Here is a 14,316-nt window from a genome sequence, read left to right as displayed (position 1 = left end):
TCTATCTATCTATCTATCTATCTATCTATCTATCATCCATCTGGCTGTCTGGCTGTCTCTCTATCTGTCTATCTCTGTATATGCATTTAGAGATGAGAGAACAACTTAGAGGAACTTGGCTCTCTCCTTCTACCCTGTGGGTCCCGAGGATTGAACTCAGGTTATGAGGCCTGGCGGCAGGCACCTTTACTCTGCAGGCTATCTTTCCATTCCCTTTCTAAATCTTACACAGCTGGTAGAAGAGGGATACTCCACGAGGTTCCCAAGGTTCCACTAAGACCTGGTGGATGGATGACTAATGATGGCCTTGCCTTTCAACTGACAACGGACAGTTAGTTACTTGCATTCAAAGCACCATGAGACATATTTTCTGAGTGGAAACCCTGAGGGGAAATCCAAAGTCCGATCCTTTTCCTTCTGCCCCAAAGCAACTCTCCTAGACCCACACCACACCTCCTCCATAGGCATTTAACAAGCGACCGACCAGAGAATTACATTCTAGGTCTCTCGGGAGCCTGCGGTGAAAATTCTGACTGCGGAGGGATGTTTCTTAAGTAAGGAGCCTCGGGCTTCAAAGCGAAAGCAAATGAAAAGTTGCCTCTGACATTTACAAGAAACTGAATAAAAATCTGTTGAGAGCGTAGAGCTTTTCTCATGACCCTAACCCTATTGGGACAGAACTCAGACATCATAGCCACAGACTAGAAGCCAGTATTTCCTGCTTTACCCATCCTCATGCTTTGGAAGAGGTCTGTTCCAGGTTGGGATGCTGGCGTGTAAAATCCTAGACTTTTAAAACTTGTAATGATTTGGAATCACCTAGGAGACACACTCCTAAGGATACAGATGAGGGAATTCCCTGAGAGACTTAACTGAGGAGTTTCCCACCCTTATCCCCAAACTTGGGCAGTACCGTGCCCCTGTGCTGGAGTCTTAGACTGAATTAAAAGGAAGGGGGAGGGGAGAGCTAATTGGCAACAGCATTAATCTCTCTCTGTGCCTCCTCCTCCAGACACAGCCGTCACGTTCCTACTGTGAATCATAACCTGCCTTGATGGCCCGAACCACAAAACCTGTGCCTTCAAAAGAAACACTGCTTCCTTTGAGTTATTTCTTGCCTGACTTGTGGTCCCCAGTAACAAGAAAAGTAACTATTTAGACCATTGATATCAGAAGTGTGTGTGTGTGTGTGTGTGTGTGTTCTCTTTGAGAAACCTGGCTATGTGGTTCATAGGCAATTGGAGGGAACACTGAAGTTTGGAGCTGTGGACCAGAGATGCCAAAGGACACTGTAAGGAGAGTCAGTGGACCATTCTGTTCAAAGTTTAAAAGACCCGAATGCTGATATAAATTTAGGTGCTTTAAGACACTGTAGATGAAGTTTCCACAGAAGAATAAAGACTCCCAGGAAGTAGGGTAGACACCATTCATTTTAGGTCGCTGCAAAGAATGAGGCTACATTTATGCCAGATATACTTTAGCTGGAACCTTGAATGAAGCTGAATTCAAAAGCAAAGACTGATTTGTCTGGACAAAGGAAATTCCAAGATAGCACAGCTTTGGCTACTGTTCTTACCAACATTTACAGTGAAAGAGAAGGAGAAAAGGGATGGAAGAAAGGAGACAGATTTCGGGGGGGGGGAGGGCAGAACCAGTTTATAAAAATCAAATTTATTTGAAAGAAAAGGGGCTGAATTGAGAAAGCCCTCCAAAGGGTTCTATGCTGTAAAACCATGACCTCAGGGAGTGTTTCCCCTGGTTCAGCAACCAGGCACCCAGAGGCCACTGTGGCTGTAGTAGAAAGAGGGGCAGACTACATCTCAAGCTAACAATAGAATCTGGCAACATTGTTTCCATGGAAGCTCTGGTTTTTCAGGTATGCAAATGCAAGAGTCACAGGGTCACAGTGGCTCACATCAAGGTTCCAGAAAGCCACCAAAGCCATGCAGTGTGTAGCAGGGTTGGATTCCTTGTAGTGGGGTCTTTAAAGGTCAATGGATGAAGTTAGGAAGCCTAAGTTGCTATGGAGACTCTGAGACACTGGAGATGTACGGACTGTGGGACATCAACTGAAGTGGTCTGCAGGCATGGAAATGCACTGGCCCAGGAGGGGGATAACCTGGTGTACCCACAGTAGAAATAAAGAGGCGGGACTACTCAAGACTGTAGGAGCCCAGGTGATGCCATCAGGAGTCCCAGAAGCCAGACATGGAGCTTAGAGACTTGGTGTATTTCATGCTGGACCCCAGTCTTGCTTGGCCTGATCTTTCCTTGTTATGTTCCCTTTTAAAATAGGAATGTTTGTTCTATGTCACTGTATGTTAGAATTGACCCACCCCACAAGAGTTTCACAGAGTTGCTTGAGTTTCAAAGAGACTAGATTTCTGAACAATTTTGGAACTGTCAAGACAACAATGGAAGACTGTGTTATGAGACAGGCCTCAGGCCTCAGGCCTCAGGCCTCAGACTTAAGGCCAAGCAGTCGAATGTTAGGAGTTAAAAGCCACATGTTCATGTGTCAAGTATAACGAATGGGCTTATGGTGGGGGTTAATCTTCATTGTCAGTGTGACAACGATTTAGAATTATCTCTGAGACCACCTCTGGTTGAGTCTATGAGAGCATCTCTATAGATGTTTAAAAGAGAAAAAAAAGACCCATCCTAAACTCCACGGTAGTTCAGCATTAAAACCGTGAGCTGGGGTCCTGGACAAAATAAGAACTTGGAAATGAGAAGAGCAGGCGAGCACCAACACCGCTCTCTCTCTCTCTTTGCTTCCTGACTACAGAGGCAACATGACCAACCATCCATCTCAATACGCATGCCTCCTACCTTCCCCACCATGATGGCTCCTACCTTCAAACTGTGAGCCAAAATACATTCTCCTTTCTTTGTGTCTTGTTAGCAATTTACTCACAGCAACAAGAAAACTGACAAATATACTTGCAAGCCTCCAAGTGCTTAGTCAAGGCGGAAGAGATACCCCACATTTGCATAGCCATGTAGGGTTTATCTCAGCTGACCCCCCTGTCCTGCAAGTCCCACCCAAGGGCTCACCTACTCCAGCCCTTGAGCAACACCACCATAACAAAGCAGTTCTACCTGTATTAGAGATGAGGCTGATACTCAAACAGTTCCTGTTACATATAATGAAGGAGAAACTTTTCATTGGTTAAAATGTGTCTCCTGGACTATTCCTCGTTCCTGTGGGTGGAGCTACTTCCTAGATTCTTNCTGTGGATGGAGCTACTTCCTAGATTCTTNCTGTGGGTGGAGCTACTTCCTAGATTCTTNCTGTGGGTGGAGCTACTTCCTAGATTCTTNCTGTGGNTGGAGCTACTTCCTAGATTCTTCCTGTGGGTGGAGCTACTTCCTAGATTCTTNCTGTGGGTGGAGCTACTTCCTAGATTCTTNCTGTGGGTGGAGCTACTTCCTAGATTCTTCCTGTGGGTGGAGCTACTTCCTAGATTCTTCCTGTGGGTGGAGCTACTTCCTAGATTCTTTGGAGGAGTGTTTGTCCTACTGGACATGGCAGAATGGAGGCTTAAGACTGAAGAGCCCTGACCAGAAGTTCATGTTGGTCAGGCACCTGTTGTACTCCATTAAAAAGTCAGGCTTTGAGATTCTGACCATCATGCAGAAGGGTTGAGAGCATTATCTTTGTCCCCATGTTCAGAATCCCAGCAAAGGTTGCTGCCAATGGTAGAATGGTCCTTTGGAAAGCTCAGATGTTGTAATGGTCATATTGCGTGGGCTTTTTTTTTTTTTTCCACTGAAAAAAATGGTTAACTGTGCAACAACATCCAATCACAGAGCTGTGATCTAGACATCCTGGTGATGGTGCCTGCTTCCTATGGTTTACCAAACCCATGCCAGAATCCCACAGATTGACTCTAGGCCCAAGGCAGTGGATGGGTCCTAGGAAGATGCCCCCCCCCGACCCCCCAGAGCCTTTCCACCAAGAGACCTGAGTTCTCCAATGGTGGCCGAAGGGTTGAAGATGATTTCAGCTCCGTTGATGCTGTACATAAGCCAGTTGAGGGGGTGGTGCCGCCCATAGCAAATGTTCACTGCAATCCTGCCAAACTGGGTCTGGAACACGGGGTGGCCCAGGTTTCCCTCCATGTAGTAAGTGGACTGAAAAAAAAATTACAAAAGAGCTCTGTTGTTGGAGTGGAAACACTTCTGCTTTCCTTAGATTCAGCAGAAGTGAGCATCGCTGGTGATCTAAAATTAACATTTGGGTGTGACTCTATTTTAAGCTCCAGAGTTTCGGTGTGTTGGGGCACACACAAAACCCCGGGCATAATAACAAAGCAGCCCCAAGGGAAAAGCACAATGGCCTAAGGATTTAATCCACAGTCTGCTTTGTGGTCTATCACATGACTTCCAGGATAACCTATGGTAAGGGTTCAATCATGACAGGAGGAAAGTTTGTGGTTAGGGCAATGTTAGGAGGAGGCCCTTACCATCCACATAGCCTTATGCAGATTGCTAGAGGTGAAAAAGACCCAGCCTCACCTAGAGCAACTCCTCCTTTTTGGAAACTGAATGTTGCTTGAATTGGTCTGGGACTTGACCAACTGTCTAAGAATAAATTTGAGAGTAGAACACACACCCTCTATGCAGCAGATTGAGCATCAGCCCTCGGACAAGCAAATGGAAACCTTATCCATCCATCCCTTGTTCCCTGCTTGATGTCCGAGGGTACCACTTCTGGGTCTTGAGGGGAGGGTAGAGGGCAAGGTGAGTGGCAAACAGATTGGCTCCTAGAGCTCTCGGCTTTCTCTCATGAATTTCAAAACTGGCTGAGTTAGACAGCAACCAGGGTGTGTACACAGTGGACCCTGAGCAGATCCTGCTGTACCTAGACAGGTGACATCAGCAGGGAGCTAATGATTAACCCTGGGGTAAACAGGTGAGGAGCGTGTCTGTCCCACCCCACCTCCAGCTGCTACTTAGAAACAGCAGCTCTTCGGTCTCCTTGTAGCCCTGTAGATGGTGTCTCACCTTGTTGACCTGCCCGAGAGCAGCCTAAGCCCCCAAAGCAAGGATGAGGTGGGGGGAGCTAAGGATCAGGGGCGGTACATTCTGGACTATTCTTGACTCTTGAAAAGTCAAGTTCGAATCCAGATTTAGTAGCCTGATATTATGTAGAGTTCATTTTTCCTCCTTCAAACACCCTCCATTGGCGTCCCGCCACTTGTGAATTGGCATTTACCAATCAGAATAGATCCCTCTCCCAGAATTCCTATCTCCAGTGATTCTAAGTCCTGTGTAACCATCAGTGTACACAAACAAACATTCAAAGACACCCACCTGAACACGAGCCAACTTAGATACCAGGTAAGTCACAAAGACACTCTAAAACTACGATTATATCATGGTTGCCTAGGAGCTCAGAGTCCCTTCATAAGCCCCTTCACAAGGGCTCACCGGAGTCATTTCACATTTGTGTACTGTTTATGTGCATGTTGGTTAACGAACCAAGTATCTCGAGGGAATATTGCAGAAAGCCAAGTTACCTCACACATACAAAACATCTCTACATCCCATGCTGCTAAAAGGTTTTGTGACTGAAATATCTCATCTGTCTGTGTGACACAGGGCAATGCTATCAGACCTTCTGAAGACTACAGCAGCAACCCTCTGCAGGGTCACACTTCACAGCCTCCGATACAGAACTGCACCCCCCCAGCCCCCAGGAAAGCCCTCCGAATCCGGACTGGCACGTACCTCGTTGAAGTCTCCCACTCTGGGGATGTGATTCTTTCTGGTCTTCCCCATGACCAGTCCTGAATTGGAGATCACCACAGCTGTGTTCCACAGAACTCCCCCATGCTCTCTATCGCGCTCCAAGATTGGAGACACCACCACCATGTCGTGCTTCTTTGCCAGCTGGGGAATTGAAAACCATCATGTTCTCTTTCGGGTAGATTGTTACCCTTTCACTTCTTTAAACTGGAGAAGAATTTAGTGATGTTCCTAAATACATAGACTTAGGTTCCAGCTATCACTTAAAGCAATTACTTTTTAAGAAAGGATTTAGTTATTTTATTTATATGAGTACCCTGTAGTTGTCTTCAGACACATCAGAAGAGGGCATGGGATCCCATTACAGATGGTTGTGAGCCACCATGTAGTTGCTGGGAATTGAACTCAGGACCTCTGGAAGAGCAGTCAGTGCTCTTAATTACTTAGCCATCTCTCCAGCCCCAAACAATTATTTGTTTTAAAAGTACTAAATGTTAATGTTGTCTTGATTCCCACAGCTGTTTACATAAGAATAATCAATAGCCAGATGTGATGGTGTACATCTTTAATTCTAGCATTCATGAGGTCAGACTGATCTACACAGTGAGTTCTAGGCCAGTCAGGACTATATAGTGAGACCATGGAGAGAGAGACAGAGATGACAGAGACACACACAGCGGAGAATATGAAATGAATGAATATGAATAATCATTCCTGTTCAGTGGTGGGATGAGAATATAAAGTGACACAGGCACTCTAGGAAATTATATGGATGCTCCTTAATGTTAAACAGAGAACTATGACACAATACCATTTGTACATACACATCTCAAAGAATGAAAAAGTAGGCTGTGATGGTTTGTATATGCTCAGCCCAGGGAGTGACCCTATTAGAAGGTATGGCCTTGTTGGAGGAAGTGTGTCACTGTGGGTGTAGGCTTTAAGACCCTCATCCTAGCTGCTTGGAAGCCAGTATTCTGCTAGTAGCCTTAAGATGAAGATGTAGAACTCTCAGCTCCTCCTGCACCATGCCTGCCTGTACTCTGCCATGCTCCTGCATTGATGATAATGGACTGAACCTCTGAACCTGTTAGCCAGCCCCAATTAAATATTGTCCTTTATAAGACTTGCCTTGGGCATTGTGTCTGTTGACAGCAGTAAGACCCTAACTAAGACAGTAGGCGCTCAGTGAGACAGGTCTATGTAATGATGAAGCCATATTCAGAGATGCACTATTTCTTATCGTTAAGAGCCAAGAAGTAGAAGCAGCTTCCTCTGTCCATCAGCAGATGAAGAGCTGAACAAAATGTGGTGTGTGAAGACAATGAGATATTATCCACCCACGTCATGCCAGGAATTCCTATCATATGTTACAAGACTGATGAACCCCGAGGGCACTGTGCTAATGATATCATCTCATTAAAATACGATCTATGGTTTTCACGTATAAAGGAATCCTTGAGTGATGAAATTCGCAGAAATAGAAAGGAGAATTTGCTTCTCAGGGATGGGGAAGGGAGAGGTACTAGGAGAATCTCCAATGGCTACAGTGTTTTAGATTTCTCCAATGCAAGGTTTTGACAGTCTGTGGTACAGCAGTGAGGACACATTTCATAGAGTTGAATTGTATAGGCAAAAGCATGGCAGATGACAAGTTTGATATTCTTCATAGGATTAAAAAAATGAATTGTGCTCTCGAATTACCAAAACCAAGAAGAGGACACAAAGGTTGGGGGTGGGCGCGTGTTGGGGTGTGTCTTGTGGAATGGGAGGAGCTTGGAGGTGCATAGGATCAATATATATTATACACATGTATTAAACTGTCAAAGAATAACTGAAAGATATTTTTAAAAAATAAGTAAAATCGAGTCCGGTATGGTAGTTCATACCTGTAGTCCTGAGACTTGGCAGGCTGGGGTGAGAAAGTTAAGAGTTTGAGACTAGATTGGGAGACATACTTAGAGAGCTCCAGGATACTAAACCTAGAGTAAGTACCCGGCTCAAAAAAGACTCTTAATGAATTATCACTATTCTTCTCGGCTATAGTAAGATACTTTGCCACTTAGTCTGTTTTGTGCTATTACAACAGAATAAGAGAGATCGGGTAGCTCATAGAGAACAGAGATTTATTTCCTTGGAGGTCCAGGTCTAAGGTCAAACATACAGCAGCCAGCAACTCCTGGGCAACTGTGCTAAACTGTGCTAGTGGAGGGTGGGAGAACGAAGAAAGAAGAGACTGCACTTGCTTTTATTAAAAGGGGGGAAACCCACTCTGGAGATATGGATGCAAATCCATGCACAAGAGCTCAATCTCCATGACCTGCCCACTATTTAAAAAATCACTATGATTCTGACTCTGTCTCAGACCCCCTTAAGCATGATACAAAGTCTGAATGAGAACAGAAAACTGTTGGAGCTGAGAATAAAGACACATTACCATTCATAATTTCTTGACTAGTATGGGTTTTTCTCATAGCAGCTTTACTGAAATATAGTTCACAAGGAATAAATCCATTCTTTTTTCTTTGTTTGCTTTTCTGTTTGTTTGTTTCTTTTGTTTTTGCTTTTTCAAGACAGGGTTTCTCTGTGTAGCCCTGGCTGTCCTGGAACTTTGTAGATCAGGCTGGCCTGGAAATCACAGAGATCGTCCTGCCTCTGCCTCCTGAGTGCTGGGATAAAAGGCGTGCGCCGCCACCACCGCCCACCCAGAATCATCCCTATAAGGTGATATATATGCTGCTGGTGCTCAGTATCCCAGAGTTGTGCAATAGTTACAACGAGCTAATTTTGATACATTCTTACCGCCTGCAAAGGATTCCCTGCACCCATTAGCAGACGCTCCTCTTCTTTCCTAACCCTTTTGACCTGACTTTTTTTTCTCCTGTCTCCAGAGATTTGAGTGTTCTGGACAGTTTTTATAATTGGGATCAGATCTCATATATAACGAGGTTTTAGTTAGGAAAAATAAAACCCAATCTCTACACTATGAGACAGACTGTGTGTTGAAACTTTCACTCAATTATGGCAAGTGGGAAGGGCAAAGGTCTAGAGAAGATAAATGACTCTCATCCCAGAGTGGTAGCTCTGTCATTTGCCAGATTTTCCATGAAGTCACTCCAAACCATCCCTCCCCAGGCTGCAGCTTGTCACTAGTAAAGCTGGGAAGGGCCCTTGAAGTTCTGAAACTACAAACTTAGAATGAAAGTAAACCTGACAATAATGAAAGCATCCAAGTACTATCTAATCTTATCTGGTAAATATTTTCCACACTGAAGAGGCACATCAAACAGCTGTGGCTGTGCTCTGCAGCCTGCGTGGGTTGGCCAGCCACCGCTACCGGAGCACAGTTAAGGTCACCTTCTGACAGAACCTGGTGGTGAGCCCATCCTCGGCCGACTCAGCAAATTCTGTCCAAGGAAGTTTCTCTCGTGTACAAAAAGCGAACGGCATATCTGTGGAGAGAGAGAGAGAGACAGAGACAGAGAGAGAGAGAGAGACAGAGAGAGAGACAGAGGTAGGTAGGTTAGGAACGAATCAGGTGACTCCTAGAGGGTATCCTCAGGCCAGAGCAAGTCACCACTGGGATCTTTTATTCTTTGGGGACAGGGAGGCTTTTTCAGAAATAAACCTATAAAAGTTTGGAAACTACTGGACAGGAGGGGCATGTCCAAAGACAAAGGCATCATTTTCAGGATCTTTAGCTAGACCTTGCCAGGGACTTAGTTCAGTAGAAATTAATTAAATTAATGAACATGAGAGCATGCATGTGGTACTGAAGTCAAAATTAGGTCTTTGGGCAAACTAACCATTCTAGCACTGTCTATACCACCAGAGTTCTATGTTTTCAGTGCTAAGGGTTAAACCCAGAGTCTTACGCATGTTAGACACGTGCTCCACCACTGAGTCATGTCCCTAAACCTAAAGTTACCTGTTTGCATTTGCTTGCTTCCCAACACTGGATACGTATATAGGAACAGTAAAGAATGTGTGTCATCTCCATACATATGGTGCTCACAAGAGCACCTTTCTGTACATGGATGTGGTGAATAGGAATGCCCCCATAGGCTGTGTTTGAATGCTGGGCCCACAGCAAGTGGCACCAATAAAAAGTATGGCCCTTTCGGAATAGGTATGGCCTTGTTGGAGGAAGACTGTCACTGTAGGGGTAGGCTTTGAAGTCTCCGAGGCTTAAGCCCAGGCTCATAGTTCACCTCTGCTACCTGAGGATCAAGATGTAGAACTCTCAGCTCTCCAGCACGATGTCTGCCTCCATGCGGCCATGCTTCCTGCCATGATGGTAATGGACTGAGCCTCCAAACTGTAAGCCAGCCCCAATGAAATGGTTTCCTTTGGAGTTGCTGCGGTTATGGTGTCTCTTCATAGCAACAGGAATCCTAACTAAGACAATGAGTCAGAAGGATTGAACTAGGAGTAGACCCTGAGACTCTCAGCTATGTATGATGTTGTTATACTACCCTGGGTGTCTTAGTTAGGGTTTTGCTGCTGTGAACAGACACCATGACCAAGGCAACTCTTATAAGGACAACATAAGCCAGTGGAGCTAACTTATAGATTCAGAAGTTTAGTACATTATCATCCAGGTAGGAACATGGTGGCATCCAGGCAGGCATGGTGCAGGAGGAGTTGAGAGTTCAACGTCTTCATCTGAAGGCTGCTAGCAGAGTACTGGCTTCCAGGCAGTTAGGATGAGGATCTTAAAGCCCACACCCATAGTGATACACCCACTCCAACAAGGCCACACCTCCTAATCGTGCCACTCCCTGGGCTAAACACATACAAACCATCACACTGGGCAAATGTGAAATACTGTAGTAAAGCAGTTATCTTTATAACTACCACTATGTTAATCAAATGGATACCTCATCATGATTAAGCATGTCTGCATGTCTTCCTTGTCCTGGAAGCAGCTCACTGATAGGGCACCTCTCTAGAATACTCAGGGCTTAGCTAGATTCCGTCTCAGTACTGCAGAGATAACAATGTTCTTCATTACCAGTCATACTGAGTAGCTTGCTGCATATTTCCTGGGAACCCTAGATTTGTCCTCTCTTCGCTGCTCATACTCCCTTGCGCATCACCCCGGTTGTTTTCTCCTGGGTTCACTGGTTTATTGTTACTGTTCTTTGTTTGGTTTTTGAGGTATGCATATGTTGACTGACCCATTCAGCAGTCTTTAGCTCCTTGTCTTATATGAACCCACCTCCTTTTGTTTTGAACTGACTAGCTGAACGGATGTTTCTAGATGTTTTTGCTAGTGCTTGTCTGGTTCCAAATTGATCAATCTTCAAGAAACACATCACCTCATGACATGATCTGGCGGTATTTACCTAGCATGAGCATGGTGTTTGGAGCCAATTTAGGAATCATGGCAACAGCCAATGTGAGAATGGGCAGCTCAATTCTCACACCTTGCAAAGCCATTGGGATCCTCCTCCATTCTCATCAAAGAAAGAGAAGTTTACGTTTGTACTGGTCTCAGTAAGCCTGGTCCTAAGGGTTAACATGATCAATGGCACTGTCATCCACTCCGATTCATTGGCAGATGTTTCCAACAAAGTCCAGGAAGTCTTGGTTCCAGCCTTAAGGTTCCCTAAAGTCCTTCTGGTCCAGACAAGAAAACTATTTTAAGGAATCCAGCAAGAAGAGCTGCTGATAACAAAAGAATCCCTAATGACCATCAATTCTCAGCTTCCAAAACCTAAGAAGTGACTTAAGTGTCCCCAGAGAACAACATTTCCCATGCTGAGTTCATTTCAAGTTGTTAAGGGTTCCAAATTTCTGTTTCCCTTTGAAAAGCTTCTTTTCCTGTGTACATAAATATCCCAACACAAATAAATTTGCCAAAAGAAGATACAGTATGGAGAACAGAGGAAGCCAGGGACTGAAAAATCTCCAGTAACTTTTTTTCAACTGGAGGGGGAAGGGGTTCCACATTCTCAGACCTAACATTGAGCCAGCCTCATGATGAAGACATTACTCTGTTCTTAGAAACTGCTGGCCTAGAGGGAAAACAAAACATTGATTATACCTCACAGAGCATTATGCACTTGGAATCCCAGGACTCAGAGGTTAAGATGGGATCATGCTGAGTTTGAGGCTAGCCTTGGTTACACAGAGAAACTCCGTGTCAAAAACGTAAAGCAAAAGAGATAGCTTAAGATCTCAGACTGTGTACTAGTTGTGTTACTATTGCTGGGACAGAATATCATAACTGAGAGCAACTTGCTTACAGGAGAGTTTATCTTGGCTTACAGTTCCAGAGGGAGGGTCTATAAGGGTGGGGGAGGCATGGCAGCAGGCAGGGAGAGCAGGAATCTTGGAGGTCACATCTTTGATCTCAACCACAGAAAACAGAGGGAGGGAGGGAGGGAGGGAGGGAGGGAGGGAGGGAGGGGAGGAGGGAGAAGTGGGAGGGGGATAGGGAAAGGTAGAGAGGGGGAGATGGGGAGAGGGAGAGGGAAAGGGAGCGGGAAAGGGGAGAGAGGGAGAAAGAGAGAAAGAGGAGAGGGAGAGAGAGAGAAGGAGAGAGAGAATAAGGAGGAGGAGGAAGAAGAGGAGGAGGAAGAAGAGGAGGAGGAAGAAGAGGAGCAAGAGAGGAAGTGGGGCAAGGCTGTAATAGCTCAAAGCTGTCTCCCAGTGACCTACTTTCTCCATTAAGGTTGTATCTTCTCATTGCTATTCTAAGGTTGTTCCCTTGCCTCCCCAAACAGCACCAACAACTGGGGACCAAGTGCTCAAATATCTGAGCCTATGGGGGACATTTCTCCTTTGAATCACCACAGATGGCCATACTATCCAGCAAGACAGAGTGCCAAAACTACCCTGGGTGGAAGTGGGGTCTCCAGGGTCTCACAAAGGAGAAAGCACTTGTGTAGGCACTGATGGCTTTGCAGGAGTTCCAGAAACAAAACCAAGAGTTGGTTAAATCACCTCCCAGAGGTCTTAGTGCTTTCTGTACATCAATTATTGCAGCCATTATAGATAAGAGAAGCAGGGGGCCCAAAAAACCAATGAGTGCAAGCGATGGCCTCCCAGAACTTGTAGTCTAATGGAAGCTGCAGACAAGAGCCAAAGAAGAGAGAAACATAAATGTAGCAAGAATAGGGGAAATACCATATCGGTCACCATGACCTTTGACCTCTTTCTCTTCTTGACAGGGGGGTAGACTCTTTTTCTAGAGAACTTGACCAGTCTGATGGAAATAATTGGGAGATTAGGAAAACTGGAATTACCTATGCCAGAGCATCCTAAACAGCACTCAGAGGAGAAGCCTTTTCAAGACGCTCATGGTTGAGTATCAGTTCTTTAACCCTCAATCTTTAAAACATAGGCTGATATATGAAGGAGGGGGTGGCTTAGAGTAAGTAAGGAGCACGCAACGGGACAAACTGTTAATGTTAGCATCCTTGGAGGTAAGAGTGTAAACACGAGGCAAGACCAAGGTATGATGGAGCAAGGGCTTCCAGAGTAAAAGAACTCCCATAAATTCAGAATATGACAACAGAAAGGAAAGAATGAGGGCTGGGGAGATGGCTTGTGGGTAAAGTAATTGCTTATGGGTAAAGTGATTGGTGGCTCATGGGTAAAGTGGTGGCTCATGGGTAAAGTGCATGCCAGGCAAACATGAGAACCTGAGTTTGGATTCCTAGGACCCACATAAAAAAACTGGGTGTGTTGGAGAGGTAGGGATGGAGACAAGCAAATTCCTGAAGCTTATTGGCCAGAAAAATCTAGTAAGCTTGAACTTCAGGCTCAGTTATTGCCTTGGTTGGACCTTTATCAGTTGACACAAGCTAAAGTTATCTCGCAAGAGGAACCTTAATTGAGAAAATGTCTCCATCAGATTGCCTGTAGGCAAGTCTGTGAAGGCATCATCTTGGTTAATGTTGATATGGGAGGACCCAGCCCACAGGAGAGTATACAAAGCCCTCGGCAGGTGGTTATGAATTGTATGAGAAAGGCGGAGCAAACCATGGAGAGCAAGACAGTAAGGGTTCCCTCATAGTCTCTGCTTCAGTCTGTCTCCAGGTTCCTGCCCTGGCTTTCCTCCAGGATAGACGCTAACGTATAAGATGTAGTAAATCCTTTCTTTCCATAGTTGCTTTTGGTCATGGTGCTTATTATAGTGATGGGAAAAAGGAAGAAAGCAGTTGGTACTAGGAGTGGGCTGCTGTGGTATGATGCAGCAGGCAGAGAGGGAGCACCTCAGCAGGAGGATCAAGGTGTTCCCCCCAGGAATCACCACCACGGGGCAGGTGTCAGGTCTACTACAAAAGGAAGGCTACTGGGGGAAGGGAGCCAGGGAATGGAGCGGGGACCTGGAAAGGGGTAGAGGCAGAGAAGGAAAGGGGACAGAGAGGGACAGAAAGAGAAGAGGCTGGTGGCTATGAGCATGGTGGGGGAAGGGAGAGAGAGCGTGTGCAAAAGAGAGCGAGAGAGAGAGAGAGAGAGAGAGAGAGAGAGAGAGAGAGAGAGAGAGAGAGCGCAAGGGGTGGGGGAGCAGTCCTTATTCTGCCTTGTTGGCTCACACCTGGCAGGTGG

The 14,316-nt window shown here is 45.5% G+C and overlaps 1 protein-coding gene across 1 annotated transcript in view; it reads right to left on the bottom strand.

Moving 5' to 3' along the window:
- Positions 1 to 14,316, bottom strand: part of Upb1 (beta-ureidopropionase 1) — a 34,229-nt gene that overhangs the window by 7,313 nt on the left and 12,600 nt on the right. Inside the window, exons 4-6 of the mRNA XM_021173741.1 lie at positions 9,112 to 9,206; positions 5,737 to 5,898; positions 3,968 to 4,137 (exon numbers count right to left, since the gene is read on the bottom strand). Coding sequence (XP_021029400.1) covers positions 3,968 to 4,137; positions 5,737 to 5,898; positions 9,112 to 9,206 — 427 coding nt within the window. The remainder of the gene's footprint in view (positions 1 to 3,967; positions 4,138 to 5,736; positions 5,899 to 9,111; positions 9,207 to 14,316) is intronic.

The sequence above is a fragment of the Mus caroli genome, chromosome 10 (assembly GCF_900094665.2).
Source record: "Mus caroli chromosome 10, CAROLI_EIJ_v1.1, whole genome shotgun sequence".
NCBI classification, from domain to species: domain Eukaryota; kingdom Metazoa; phylum Chordata; class Mammalia; order Rodentia; family Muridae; genus Mus; species Mus caroli.
The sequence above is the reverse complement of the archived record's forward strand: the minus strand, read 5'-3'. Positions and strand labels throughout refer to the sequence as shown.